We start from the raw sequence: 15567 nt of genomic DNA, 5'->3' as shown, positions 1-15567 counted from the left end.
CAATGCTTTGGTCTGAATTCCTCGTTTTCCCCACAGTCCCTCTTTTGCCCCTGTTTTGAGGTGTGTCTGTGAACAACTCATTTTAATGTGGCCTCTTTAAATCTAAAGGAGAAACTTCACACCCCACCACCTCCAGGTCACAGAGCGTTCCACTCCGCACCTTCAGGCCATTTTTGTAGTATGCTGGTGGACAATGTAAAGAACAACCAATGACTTATCCACTTATATCTTTGGCATCCTTCAGCTTTGGCTACAAAATCGCTCCGAGAAATAAAAGGGGAGGATATGTTAGCCAGAAGTCCATGACCTTGTTTAGCAGTGTAATAAAACACAGAGAAGACTAAAGGGATTGGAAAATATGACCCGAAAATAACCTAAATATATCTACCCAGAATCTGGACAGATTATATTCAAAATTTCTGCTTTCCTAGAGACTCCAAGTACAAAACAAAATTAATGTAAGGGCCAAAAAAAAGTGGATTTTACATGAAATTTCCCCTTTAAATTTGTTTTAACATGCTTTTAAAAAAAAGGGTGTCTTTGTCCTAAATTATTTATATAATTGTGTTACAAGTACTTCCACTACAATTGGTGGGCCTCTGGGAAAAATGTCAGATCAGGGAAGGAGTGCCCAGCAGTCATTGGGAAAGATGACAGTCCATCACAGGGCGGCACAGAGAGTTACAGACCCACAGTCATGGCCAGGTCAAATTAGCGCTACCCCCAGGAACGCCACTTCGCAGGTCTGCCGCACCTTTGCGGCTGATCGCTGCAACTTAAATCAGTCAGAGTGGTTCCACCAAGTGTGCCACTGCGCATTTCTGAAGTGTCCCGGAAGCGCAGCTGTCGTGCCAAACGAGTTATCCCAGCCAGATTTTTTATTCCCTGTGTTGGGAGCGCACACTCAACAGGAAGAACGAATCCAGTCAACTCTGCCTTGTTTCCAACCAACTAGACGTGGAACTAGAGATGTTTTAGTTTTGTTAGCGAAGTAACATAAGTGTTGTTACATTATCGTTCAGTTAGTGGGTTAGCACTTCTTATAATGAAGAAATACTCCAAAAAATGTAGTTCTATAAATGTAAAAGTTACAGGGGGTACAAGAAATATCAGGTTCAGCCTGCCAGAATATGTATCCCGTTTTGACAGGTCAGACTATTGGAAATTCAAGGATGGTTGTTTTGATGTAGTACAGTTGTACAGATGGCACAGCTGCTTTTACATGATGTATTATCACTCAGGCAATTATCCTGCTGTAACCCTTTGCAGCAGAAAGGGCCAAGGACCTACGTCACCAGTGAAAGGTAATAACAGGTCCTGAGGATTTCATCCTGACTCTTAATGGCAGACTGGGTGCCATTGTTTATCTTGGACAGATCTGAGCGTCCCTAAATGGACAGACCACCACCAGAGAAGGCCTTTGTTTGTCCGGCTTGTGTTTCAAATTGGCAGCCCCTCCCTGGGCTGCCACCGTACCGTGGTGGAGGGGTTTGAGTGTCCCAATGATCCTAGGAGCTATGCTGTCAGGGGCTTTAAGCCTCTAGTAGGGTCACCCAAGACAGACAGGTCCTAGGTGAGGGACCAGACAAAGCGCAGCCCAAAATGCCCCTTAGGATGAGTACAATTATTGGATCTCGTATTCCCTCGCCCGGACGCGGGTCACCGGGGCCCCACTCTGGAGCCAGGCCCGGAGGTGGGACACGTTGGCGAGCGTCTGGTGGCCAGGCTTTTGCCCATGGAGCCCGGCCGGGCTCAGCCCAAAGAGGCAACATGGGTCCCCCTTCCCATGGGCTCACCACCTGTCGGAGGGGCCAAAGGGGTCTGGTGCATTGTGCAACGGGTAGCAGTAGAGGGCGGGGACCTTGGCGTTCCGATCCTCGGCTGCAGAAGCTGGCTCTTGGGATGTGGAATGTCACCTCTCTGTTGGGGAAGGAGCCTGAGCTAGTGTGCGAGGTTGAGAGGGTCCGACTAGAGATAGTTGGACTCACCTCGACGCACCGCTCTGGCTCTGGAACCAGTCTCCTTGAGAGGGGCTGGACATTCTTCCACTCTGGAGTTGCCCATGGTGAGAGGCGCCGAGCCTGGGTGGGCATACTTGTTGCCCCCCATCTCGGTGCCTGCACGTTGGGGTTTTCCCCGGTGAACGAGAGGGTGGCCTCCCTCCGCATTCGTGTGGGGGGGACGGGTTCTGACTGTTGTTTGCGCTTTTGCGCCAAACAGCAGTTCAGATTACCCACCCTTTTTGGAGTCCTTGGAAGGGGTACTGGAGAGTGCCCCTCCTGGGGACTCGTTTGCTGGGGGACTTCAACGCTCACGTGGGCAATGACAGTGGGACCTGGAGGGGCGTAGTTGGGAGGAATTGCCCACCTGATCTGAATTCGATTGGTGTTTTGTTGTTGGACTTCTGTGCTCATCATGGATTGTCCATCACAAACACCATGTTCAAGCATAAGGGGGTCCATATGTGCTCTTGGCACGGGGACACCCTAGGTCGCAGTTCAATGGTCGACTTTGTTGTCGTTTCATCTGATCTGTGGCCGTATGTCTTGGACACTCGGGTGAAGAGAGGGGTGGAGCTCTCCACCGAGCACTACCTGGTGGTGAGTTGGCTCCGATGGCGGGGGAGGAAGCCGGTCCGACCGGGCAGGCCCAAACGTACTGTGAGGGTTTGCTGGGAACGTCTGGCAGAGTCCCCTGTGAGACGGAGCTTTAATTCCCACCTCTGGGAGAACTTTAAACATGTCCCGAGGGAGGCAGGGGACATTGAGTCTGAATGGACCATGTTCCGCGCCTCTATCGTTGAGGCGGCTAGTCGGAGCTGTGGCCACAAAGTTGTCAGTGCATGCCGAGAGACATAGTCCCTCCAGCGTGTCCTGGGTCTTCCTCTGGGTCTCCTCCCGGTGGGACGTGTCCAGAACACCTCACCAGGGAGGCGTCCAGGAGGCATCCTGACCAGATGCCTCCTGCCAACTGGCTCCTCGTGACGTGGAGCAGTGGAGCAGAGCTCTACTCTGAGTCCTCCCCGGATGACTGAGCTCCTCACCCTATCTCTAAGGGAGAGCCCAGACACACTACGGAGAAAACTCTTTTTGGGAAAATAAAATATTTCTATTGTGGTGACTTTTGTTAGGAATGTGTAATGTGATGTCAAACTTTACCATTTAGTAGAAAAGTTAATAGATAGTGGTTCAGCTCTCCCAACAACTGTTCCATTTCCTGGTTGCCCATGTTCAGCCACTTTTCTATTTAACTTAAAGTCTGTATAAAGGGAAACACTCCTTGGGGAAAAATTTTGACTTTTGAGGTTATAAAATCCACATTGTTTAATTGCTGAACCCAAACAGATTTACATAAATACGTTAAGAATTGTGGACTGATGCATACTCTTTGTGAAATATTGTTTTTTAATGCATTTGTAGCTAGCTCTGTGTGTCCTTACTGAATAGAAGTAGGACATGTAAAGACTTTTTTCAATATGCTTTTATTTCTTATACTTTTGATGATTATGGCTTACAGGTAAAGAAAACCCAAAATTTAGTGTCTCGGAAAATTAGGATGTCACATTAGACCAAAGGATGTTTTCAACACATGTCAGGTTTCTGAAACATTTGTCCAATTCTATGCACTCAATACTTGGTTGGGCCTCCTCTTACATGAATTATTAGATCAATGAGCCATATCGGGGCATGTCAGAAGGTAAGATTAGGGCAAAAATTGGGATAATTATCCTGCCACGTAAACCCCTTAGCCCGGTTAAGACGCTTTTGATATGTTCTCTGGTTCAAGAGTGGCTTGACATGAGGATTGTGACATTTAGCCCATGTGTAGGATTTGTCTGTGTGTTGTGACTCCTCAGAGCCACTCCTTGTGAAGCACCTCCAAATTCTTGAATGGATTTCCCATGACAATCCTCTCAAGGCTGTGGTTCTCCCTGTTGCTGGTGCGTCTTTTCCTACTACATGTCGTCCTTCAACTCAATTTTCTCTAAATATGTTTGGAGACTTGTTTGTCCTGTTTGTCTCTGTGTTGCCCTGCTATCGACTGGCGACCTGTCCAGGGTGTACCCAGCCTCTCGCACGATGACAGCCGGAGATAGGCACCAGCATCCCTCGTGACCCCACAAGGGATTGGCATGTTAGAAAATGGATGGCTGGATATTTGGATACAGAACTCTGAGTCACACTCTCAGGTCTGGGTGCAGGTTTGGGTTTCTCTCTCTCCTCCTCTGCAGGGCGTGACGGGCAGGTGCTCCACATCACCACTAATTGGAGCCCTTCATAAGGAGCTGATGTCATGATTCAGCCTGTCTGCTGCACCATGCACAGACTCAGACACTTTCCACCTTTCATACAGCTTCAGTCTCCGGTTCAGTAATCCTCCACACCTGTCAGCTACTAATTAGTCAGTATTCAGCACACCTGTCAGCCTCACTATTTAAGTTCACTGCATTCTGTCATTCCTCGACAGTTCATTCTGTTTCCCTGTTTACCTTTGTTTCTGCAGCTCACCTCCTCCAGTCTCGTCCAGTCCAAGTTCCTCCATTCTCTGCCAGCCTGCTGTAGCCTGATTCTAAGTCTCCATTCTGCTGTGCTTCTGGTTCTGCTGCCTCTGTGCCCTGGCTCCGTCCCGCTTGCCAGTTCCTGCCTTCACCATCCTCCTGCTTCAGCTCAGCACAGACTCTTGGTTCCTTCCTCCACTATCCACAAACTTCAATAAACTGTTAAATTATACTCTGCTGTGGTTGTGTTCGGGTTCAGTCTACAAAACGTGACAGCTGAATCCAGCAGGAGGGCGTCAGTTCCCGCTTCCAGCATGGTACTTGACCAACCCAGATATCTTGTTCTTGTTAACTTCTTCTAGCCTGGACCTAACTCCATGTTCCTGCCCCCCCCCCCTCCCCCCTCCCCCCTCCCCCCTAGAAACCTGGACTCCAGCCTTAGAAACACCAAGCTGGATTCCAAGAATCAGAGAAAACCTTCATATCTCTGTAACGTTTCTGGCACTGGAGCTGCTGATTGCAATCAGCACACCTGTGTCTGTCTCCGCCCTGGCTGCTTAAAAGCTCTGCTCCTCGCAGCCTCCAGTGCCAGAACGTCTCTAGCCATACGGTGAGCGCTTCCAGCCTTTTTTGAATTCCTGTCTGCCTGTCTGCCTCTCGACCTGTTTTGCCTCTGTTTTTGGAAACCAGTCTGCCCCTTTTGGATTTGTCTGCCTGCCTGGGTCCTGCCTGTCAGCCTCAGAGAACTGGACTGCCTCTCCGTGTTTCTGACCCCAGCCTGTCCGTGAGTAATAACGAGTTCGCCTGCCCCCTGTCTGTCTGTGCTTTCTGGATTGTGACCTGGACCTGGACCTGGACGCCCTGTTGGATTCTCCCTTGGAAACCGCTGCCTGAGATAAACGGATTTCCCCCCCCCTGACAAAGACCCGGACCGGACCTGGACAAAGAGCCCTGGATAACCCCCTCTCGGACGCCTTCGACATAAGGAGTCAGAGTTCTGCCCTCAGCACGTCCAGGTTAGTGACCCTACTTCTCTCTCATCAACCTGTCAATATCTGCTGGTCACTAACCTGCGACTCTGCCTTCAGGAGCGGCCAGTCGCAGAGTGCGAGTCGAGCCATGGGACCGCGCCGCCAGCGTCAAAATAAAGACTGTTAAAGTTTTGTACTCACTTGTTTTCGTGTATTTCTTGGGTCCTCCTAAATTCATCACAATCTCTTTTCTGATTTAGTCCTCCTGCCTCTGCTCACCTGCCTGTCCACCCTCCTACACCACCATACTCGAGAGAACTCACCGGACCTACACCTACAGCCTTAACTTTTTATGGTATTATAATTTTCTGAGACACAAAACTTTGGGTTTTCATTATCTGTAAGCCATAATCATCAAAATTACAAGACACAAAGGTTTAAAATATATCACTCTATGCGTAATGATTCTACAATATATATATGAGTTTTACTTTTTGAGATAACTGGCAAAAATAGTGCACTTTTATGCAATATTCTAATGTTTCAAGATGTAACTGTAATCATCTGCATCTACACCTTTATAAATAGTTTACTAATAGTCTGTCTTTTTACTGACCATTAAAGCTTTTACCTGACCATTTAAGGAGATAATGAACTTTAATCAACATCAGAGCCACAACCATCCCATTCTTCCCAATGAGCTATCTTTGCTTTAAATCTGATAATAACCAAATTACTTATTTAAATAACTGAACAGAGCCGTGTCAGTAGTGAACAGTAACCATCAGCAAAAGCTATTTATAGCATGGAGCTTTTTTCTTACTGTTCTTACTTTCATTATATAACTCTCAGGTATCAGTGTGCCCACTTGCACTAGTGGGCTTCTGGTAAACGCAAGCATGAAAGGTTTGCAGTGATGACTTTGCATATTGCTCGGAAGGGGCTATTTGAAGTTTATTATAGCAGAAAGTAACGACTAAATGTGGGTGTGTATCTGGGCGGATCGTGGGAAATTACTTTTGCATGTTTAAAAAAAATATTTCTCATTCTGACTATTTACGCAGTGATTTTGTAACCTGCACATACTGAAATTCACATACAGGATGGTCGAAGAAAACATGTGGGCCAGGAAGTGGTTAACTTGTCACTACTAAGATGAGCCTGCAGACGTTTATTTGAAGGTTTGCCGATGAGCATACAATGCACGATGGCCGGAATGCAGCTGCTGACAATTTGGTGGGCTGCATTTATTTGCATCTCTGGAAATGATGAAGGTAAAACATTTTGATTCTATTTAATTACTTTAGCTTTATTTTCCTATAGAGGTGTTTGTCAATTGGAGCATGGCTGTGACTGATGATGATAATGACTGAGTATTTCTTCTGAGAACTAGGCAGCATGACAGTAGGTTTAGGAGATACATTTGTCATTAATAAATAAATTAATCTGGGAATGAAAAAAATTAATAAGAGTAAAAAGAATAAACACATTTGAGATATATTCTTCCCTAATGGAAATTTATAGATTTTGCATGCAAGACGCTCTAACAAATTTTAAACTATTTATCTGCTGTAATCTAATAAGTATACTCCAGTCATATAAATAACTATTTAATGATTCTAAAGAGGAACAAAATTAAAATATAGATTGTAATTTCATATCATTCAAAAGAGATCTTTTGAATAATAGCATTACTTTTATTTTGTTTGATTTGTATTAAAAAAAAAGATGTCAGGGTTGATTTGTGTTTTGGTCGTGACATATTATGTGGTAATTGGTAATTTTCAACCAATTTTGATTTTGTCTAATTGGCCAAGAGAAAAGTTGTGATATTAATTATCATCGCTAAATTAGACTTTAGGAGTACTTAACTCCTTGTTTGTCCTGTGTGCTTTGTTGCTTTCTATGACCCATTAATGATTGTGAACACAAACAATGTCACAAATTCAAAGAAAATATTGTAGAAAAAGTCAACGCACAATCTTATATTTAGTATTTCATCCCTAACTCAAAAGAAAAAATATGTCTTCAAAGGGTCATCCAATGCACTGTTTGTAAAAATGTCTTTGGGTGATTTTTTTCTCGTTGCTGAACAAAAAAAAACCCAAAAACTAAATCAAAAGGAAGAAAATGAGACAGTTAACAGTCGAGAAATGTCTGTTGCTTGTTTATTTGAATATTTCACCATCTCTTGAGGTGTTTAACACATTTTGTCAAAAAAGCATGATAACAAATATTGAGCTTGACGATACTTTGGACATTGTGTCATTAAAATCAGATTAATCTTTTGAAATTACAGTTTCTTCATGTGAAGTGACGATCACAGTGCGAAGAGGTACAACAATGCGTGTTATCCCTGGACAAAGTCTGACAGTCAAGTGTCCCGTCAAACTCTGTGGAAAGTCATTCAATATCACATGGTGTAAATTCTCCAATACAACCATCTGTGAGATCATTCCAAATATGAAAAACAAAAGCATCAGACAAGAATATCACGGAGATGATCTGATCTCATATTTGAAATTTAACTGGGTTTCCATTAATGATGACGGGCTTTATCGATGTGATTTAGGAAACAGTCATGAAAGTGTCAGCCATACCATCAACATCTCAGTTTCAGGTATTGTTATTTTCTTTAGTACTACTTCTTTCCTGTCATATGCATACATATTATTGTGTTTTATGTGTCTTATAAATTTTCCCTATCTGCTTTCTTTTCTTACTTAAAGACCTAAACAAAGGGGTAGAAAATTCTGATGATGATGCTGGTAAGAAGCTTTAGTTATTTGTTATATTTTACATATTTAATCTCACAGATAGTAACTTTATTCTTTCATGCAGTTGGTTCAAACATTGTTGATGATGATGATGACCCCTGGCTGCCATACTTCATGATCTGCATCAGCGTTGTGTTTCTCGTCATCACAGTGATAATATTGACCCTTGTGTGCTTTCATGGCTGGAAACGTAAGAATATTCATTTGACTCTAGTTTTTCTATTACTGTTACAATATTTCTTTTTTTATCTACTTAAACATGTCTTTTTGGATAAAGGAACATGGATCTTCAACACGAAAAGGCAAGAGGTAATGTAAAGCCATTTCTTTTTTTTTTTTTTTTTTTTTTTTTTTTTTTTTTCACATTTCCATAATGTGAAATGTAAAGCCATTTCACATTATGGAATGTATTTTTATCGTTTTGAAAATGCTCACTTTCATTAGAACAACAACAGGAACTGTGCGATAAATTTTCATAAACGGTTAAAAAACGCTGCCACAAAAAACGTGCAAAAAACAGTAGAAAACTCATGTGAAGTAAACACAACATGACGAGGAACAGACACAAACATCTACGCATGTTCAAAACGGTCTTCATTTGGGTTGGCAGGGGTGACGCCGTGTAGAATGGGCTTGTTGGAAAGGAAGAGTCAGATTACGCTACTAACAGCCATAACAAAGTCAATATTTGCCTGGACGGCACTATCTTTTTTGTTATTTGTAAGAGTAAGGCACATGCAGGTTAGGCAGAGAGGCGAAGTTACCGCATCATCATTTTAGAATAGATGCAGCTTGCATGTAACCAGCACTTTCAAATGTATCCACTCTGGGACCAGTTTCCAAAAATGATCATTTATGGTCTCTAAAAACGTCGGATCGATGTGAATACACAGCCACACGGATCCACAGGGGTATGAATAATTTGTGGATTAACTGTGTCCGCTTCCTAAGTGTGGCATGTAGGAGCTTGCTAGAAGCAATTGAAATTCATCCATGCTGTCTTGCCCATGGGAAATGCCCAGGTAACAATCTCATCATGGCTATGCTGGGCTTGTATAGATCAAAATTATTTATTATAACACTATTCTCAGCATAGCTTATATATACAATGAATCCTACCAAGAAAGATTGTGTTATTCAATAATGGGTGACAGTCGTGCAGGAGTTAGGGAGTTTGTCCTGCTAGTGGTGGGTTGCCGTTTCAATTCCCCGCTCCAACCATCTCAGTCGTTGTGTCTATTGTGTCCACCCAAATTTCCTGCTGGTGGTGGTCAGAGTGCACTGATGTATGGTAGCCTCACTTTTGTCAGTCTGCTCCAGGGTAGCTTTGGGTACTAACATAGCTCACCACCATCAGGGTGTGAATGCATGAATGACTGACTGTGTAAGGCGCTTTGGGGTCGTTGGACATGAAGTACAAGCCATTTCACCATATTATTGCAAAGTTCTTCCGGATATTACATTACTATGGATTAATTACTCAGTAATGTTTTCAAGCCTTCAGTTTTGCTGATTATGATCGCTTACAGCTAATGAGATCACAACATTTAAGGTTTAGCACCAAATTAGTCCGATAGAAACATTACGGTCATGTGGGCTTGGTGAAAGGTATCTATACTACCTGCTTAACGATTACGTTATCAAAAGCTGTTGTGGTCTGAAAAATTAGCCTCATCGCATACTCTAATTTATTGAACTTGACCGTAGATCATTGTGCACTGGTGCACTGGGGTATGTGTCTGAAGTTACAAGGTCAAAATAAGTTGTGAATTTCTCAAGCTGCAATTGAAATCCGTAATGTTTTTGTTAAGCTGCCGCCTCAGCATGTAAAGGACAAAGATGAGTAGTGCAAAGTGGAATTAAGGGTTTTGGATAAAAATCTGCAGGTTGCAGCAAGATATGATAAAGAAAACAACTTCAGGCTTTAGAGTCTGAGTCTAATTAGTGGTAATGTAAAAAACACAGATTTTTAAATTTTGTGTGCATAACTCTTTTTGACTCCACACTGCTTGACAACTCTTTACTTATTCACATGCTTCAGCTAACAAAAATATGGATGTTTCCTTTTCAACCCCTAGGCTGCAACTATGAACAGAGACACAGCAATCATCCATATCTAAACACATTTCTAGTAGAAAGACTTTTTCCAGCAACGTTTGAACAGTTTGAAGGTGCTAAAGACCATTGGGCAATCTTAATCAGGTGTTGACGGGTGCCTAGCACACTGAGTTTGCTTCGTGCTCTAAAGGAATTCACATAAAGAAAATTATTTGAAAATGTTTTTTGCTGTAGCAGGAAATATCTACACATATGATACCTGAACTTCCCAAGACGAGCGCCCCTTCTTCTCCCATCCTACGAACTCAAATCCCAGTTCTGAACGGCATCGAGTCTTCAAGAAAAGCAGAAAGAACGACATCAACATCACCTGCTCTCGCTCACATTGGGAACAGGCCAGCTGTTACAAACAGAGCAGCTAAAATTCAGGCATCAAACAGTGAAATGTATGCTGTCATCAACTACCAACAAGGAGGGACACCAGTCAGAAAGTTCATATGTACACAAGATGAAGAAACACAGTATGCTGTTATCAAAGTCACTTAAAAGTTTAGTATTTTTCACATAGTTGAAATAACTGAGAAACATCCAGACGTGTGTGGAGGCGTCGTGGAACAGGTGTGGTTAAGTGACAAAGCAGAAAGAGGGTTGTGGTCTTAAGGCTGTTACATCTGAAGTAGACATGAGAAGCAAAGGTTAGTTTGCCCCATTTAACTTCCTATATATTTTATTATTTTGTTATATTTTAAATAATTGTGCAATTAAAGGTTTTTAAAATGTTGTTTTATTTAAACATCTACATGTTTTGCAATACTTTCAGATCGTTAAATTTTTGGAAATGCTATGTGAGCTCAAAGAGCAACATCACGAAAAAACATATAAGACCATTCTATCACACATTTCCTGTACATATGCAGTTTGTCCGTGTCACTGCAGGGAAACAACTTTCCTGGCTTGTAAACCACAGTTGAGTGCTTTGGCTTAAATACACAGGAAGTTAAAGGTCGAATGATTTTTTTTTTCTTTATGTGTGGTGAGAAAAACATTACTGCTCAACCATTTCTTAACCCAGTGTCTGTTAAGTTGCTACAGGGCTAACAAAATCCAAAAGGAGTTGGTCAAATTTATATTTAATGATATAACATCCAAGACGAATATTTTATGACAGAAACATAAGCGTGCATACATACAGTATATTATATTTAAGTATAATACCCACAGAATAAAAATGTTTTAGTTAAAGCAAATGTCCTACTTGAGTAGTTCTTCTTTGGTAAAAGTGCTCAAAAGCTCCCAACAAAATGGACCTGAGAGTACCATGGGAGCCTTTCACCGGTTTAATATCACCCCATTAATGCTGTTACCCCAGGCAGTTTTAGGTTTGAAATAATCTTTGAATTTGACCAACATGTCTCCTCTGACTGGAAGTAACATTAACATCTTGAAGTCTGTGCTGGGAGCTAAAGATTAAGTTGATGGGATGGAGGCCTTCCAACATAAAACAGTTGCAGCTCATAAACAGAGGTAAATCTTTAAAATACTATTGGAAGAACAGATGTAGCACCAATAAAGGTTTTTCCAATGATTATTGAGAAGGGTATAAATAATGTTTATCCAGACATTTCCTATTAAAATGTAAATTAAATAGATGATTTTCTCCAATGTTGCCACAATTGATGCTCATTTGACAGCTATATTTTTGATAGACTGTCTCTTTTTTATGTTAGAAACAAACTTCTAAGTTGGATAAAAATAATTGAAAACCTAAATCGGCCAAGGATATTTGCAATTTTGGCCTTAACTGTAGCTTTATGGTGCTAAGGCACTGTTATATAAAGTGTCTGTTTTTTGGATATCTGTATGCATGCTCACTTTAACCTACTTTATTTGCAGTTTGATGAAATGGGACATATAAAACTATGTCAAGGTTATTGTTGAAATAATAAGGAAAGACATTTCCAGTGTAGAAAAAAACAAGCATTCTGAGATGAACTGTTTGTGTAAGATGTTAAAGGTTGAAAATAAAAATGAATACATAAAAAACAAGCACAGACGTAGAGTCTTCATAATGTTTTAGATTTTTAAACTTGTTGTATTAGCTATTGTTGTAAGAAAACCTGTGGAACTGCTTCTTTAAGGGGTACCTCCTGGCTATGCCCTGCATGGGACCCCTGTCTTTCTAATTTAGACCACATCCTTGATCAGCCCCGGCGGCATGGTGGGTATTGGGGGGCCTTGCCCACCCATGCAGTCACCCGAGCCCACCCTAGACTAGGAGCTGTTTTTTTGGGGTTTTTTGCACTAAACTTTTTATACTCCATCATGATACACTGAAATTGGGGATATTTCCGGGGACAGGTCAGCCAAAGCGGGGACTGTCTCCGTAAGTCAGAGACGTCTGGTCACCCTGCGAAAAACCTGCCCAACTTAAAAAAAATAGCCTGGATCTCAACCTCTTTTGAGCTCATGTGAAATGCATCACAGTATTACACACATAATAAAGAACACACCATTAGTGCATAACTGCACTAAAGTAGAGAGAAAATGTCAGATATACAGGCTCTCCACAACATGTGCAATCAGGCAACCAAATAACCTACACACAGGATCGCGTTCCCATTGATGGAGTAGCAGCCGGAAAAGGTTTTACCAATAGCCTCCCAACATGAGTTGTAACTTACAGTAAAACAAACTTAATATAAAATTTATTTCTCACAGAGTAAAGATCAATCTAACTCTCTCACATACAGCCATTAAAAAAATTAAGTTGATCATTAACTCAACCCCATTTGGGGCATTTACAGTTGTTATGGACCATTTCTATTAATTCTTTCTAAAAACTCACCTTGTGAAACGGTAAACGGACTGAATTGATATAGCACTTTACTTGTGATACTGACCACTGAAAGCACTTTACACTATAGCCACATTCATCCAATTGCTGTCACTAACATACACCGATATGCAGATCAGTAGGCAACTTGGGTTAAGTGACAGAGGGAAGCTGGAACGGAACCCACAACTGTCCAGTTAGAAGAAGTGCCTCAGTGGTTCCACTCACTGAGCATTAGTTGCCCCAATTAGCCCCAATTTCAACACTGCAGCATTAATCGCAAATAAAATGTCTGCTGAAAAAAGTGACCCCCCCAGAAAAAATGCAATGCCCTATTTAATTTGCATCTGCAGCCAGGTCTGTCCTTGATCAAAGTAATTTATCAAGGATGTGGTGTAAATTGATCCTTGATTAAAACTTCATGTTTTCTTGGGTATTTGATATACAGATGATACTTACATGTACTCGACTAGCTCGATTAGTTTAACACATCTCGGTTTCTTTCTCTGACATATCCACATAAATATAGGAACATTGCCTTCTGCTTCCTCTCTGCCAGCTAACTTTCTCCCCAGTGCTATGTTTAAAAAGAATACTGGCTCATTATCCATCTCCACAGCCGAGACAGAGCAGAAAAACATTCAGTAGCAACGTCTGAGTCCCTCAAGGGTCACACTTAAAACAAAGTCAATGCCAGCGTATGTTATGCTAACATGAGGTATTCAAAACTCACCATGAAACTTCAGTGGAATGAGAAATATGAAACGCTGACAAGGTCAGCCCCTCCTGCATTACCCCACTGACCTCATTTGGATTTAATGCACATATTTTCATTAGAAATGGTGGCTGTGGAGGGTGACTGTAACGGGATAGTGAATCTGAAAATGGATTAAATTCCTGTAAAAAATTATAGCTATTAAAATTATGAAAAAGGTCTTGTTTGTAACTATTTGTCATCGGTAAAGATTCCTGAATTGATATTGCTTCGTGTTGTCGCAGCAGCCATTTTAATTCTCGTTTTGGTTGGGTACTCTTGTTTTGACTCTTGCCATGCAGAAGCTCTTCTACTGTTCAAAGTGAAACTGACCTAAAAAACAGCAGCTAGTCTGGTGTTTCACATCAGTCCTTTAGTTCCAGAACTTCTCTGGCCCCTCAATTCATTTAAGAGATTACTGTGTTTAAATCCATAGTAAATGTTGCTTTAACAGTTTGTCTTTAACCCACCTGTGTGGTAGACACATAAACAGATGATTGGTGTTGCAAAGCTCCTGCCCTGACCATCTTAATGCATCACATTTGTACATAGTGTGGTGTTTTTAATTTTGGGTTTCGTCTACTAACACATATGTTGTCCTAGACATGCATCCCGTACGCGTGAAGGAGAGGGGAATGGTGCATCATTAAGATTGTATGTTGGAAAGAAGATGAATGAGTTTAAGTACCTGGGGTCAGTGAAACGGGCAATGCCCAAGAGATGGAAGAAGGAAGAGACAATTCAGGCAAGTCAGCAAAGATATAGTAGAGTAATTTGTAATAGAGAGCTGTAGTAATGAAAGTGAAGGTTTGCAGCAATATAGTCATAAGACTTGCTTTAATCTATGGTTTAAATGCAGAGACACTATGTAAAATTGGATGAGGAGTTGAGGTGGTACAACTAAAGGTGTAAGGTTGTTATCCAGAGTGTGCAAAACTTTGCACATTACAGGGATGAGTCTGTATATCAGAGACAAAGTCACAGAGGCAACAAAGAGGTGGTTTAAACATATGCAGAGGGATAAAATTAAGGTAAATTATCCGGTGTAAATGCCACTTAAGGAAGAAACTAAACTAGAGAAAGATAAACAATTATTTGACAGGCTCGAAAGAAATTTATTTTTTTTGCTAATTTAATGCCATTTTTACTACAGTAAGCAAACAAAAAAATAAATAAACTGCAGTTGTTTCATATCAAATAAATTGTTCAAGTAAGGCTGTGACCAGACTGCAGATATTATAAAGATTGCTGCTCACATGAGGGATGTGCAAACCTTATACAACCTTTAGACCATAAATCATTGCTTGTGAGATTGCAGACATGATTTTTATTTGATCATATATTACAAGATGTTCCTTGATAACTCTGTCCCAAAGGTTCTTCTGAATGTGGTGCTCCCAACAAATCTTGGTGATGAAAATAATGTTTAACTTGGCCTTACATTATGCCCAGTGGAAACTGATGTAGGTAAAAGTTTTAAATACAGCTGCATGTAAATACCCTGATGGCTGGATACATTTTCGTCTTGCTTTGTAGAAATCTTTTCTTTCAGCAATGATGTATGCAGTTGTGGTCCACACAACAACCTCTGCAATATTAAGCCCAGTTCAACTGGCTTGGTTTGGAGTGTTTCTGGAGTGTTTTTTTTTCAGGGCCTGCCCAGGTTTCTGCAGCCC

The 15567-nt window shown here is 41.5% G+C and overlaps 1 protein-coding gene across 1 annotated transcript; it reads left to right on the top strand.

Moving 5' to 3' along the window:
- Positions 1-7855: 7855 nt before the first annotated feature.
- Positions 7856-12579, top strand: si:ch211-214p13.8. The gene is made up of 6 exons (XM_036139750.1): positions 7856-8089; positions 8199-8237; positions 8311-8436; positions 8524-8555; positions 10542-10787; positions 12493-12579. Exons 1-6 carry the CDS (start codon positions 7933-7935, stop codon positions 12577-12579), a joined length of 687 nt encoding a protein of 228 aa, XP_035995643.1. The 5' UTR covers positions 7856-7932.
- The last annotated feature ends 2988 nt before the right edge of the window (positions 12580-15567 follow it).

Source organism: Fundulus heteroclitus, chromosome 7, assembly GCF_011125445.2.
Source record: "Fundulus heteroclitus isolate FHET01 chromosome 7, MU-UCD_Fhet_4.1, whole genome shotgun sequence".
NCBI classification, from domain to species: domain Eukaryota; kingdom Metazoa; phylum Chordata; class Actinopteri; order Cyprinodontiformes; family Fundulidae; genus Fundulus; species Fundulus heteroclitus.
The sequence above is the reverse complement of the archived record's forward strand: the minus strand, read 5'-3'. Positions and strand labels throughout refer to the sequence as shown.

Bases quoted from the DNA above. Each gene is read 5' to 3' on its own strand.
- si:ch211-214p13.8 (XM_036139750.1), top strand. From the start codon at position 7,933: ATGAAAAACAAAAGCATCAGACAAGAATATCACGGAGATGATCTGATC. The intron at 8,238-8,310 runs GTAAGAAGCTTT...TCTTTCATGCAG, and splicing joins AAATTCTGATGATGATGCTG to TTGGTTCAAACATTGTTGAT. The intron at 10,788-12,492 runs GTCAGAAAGTTC...TTTCTAATTTAG, and splicing joins ACCAACAAGGAGGGACACCA to ACCACATCCTTGATCAGCCC.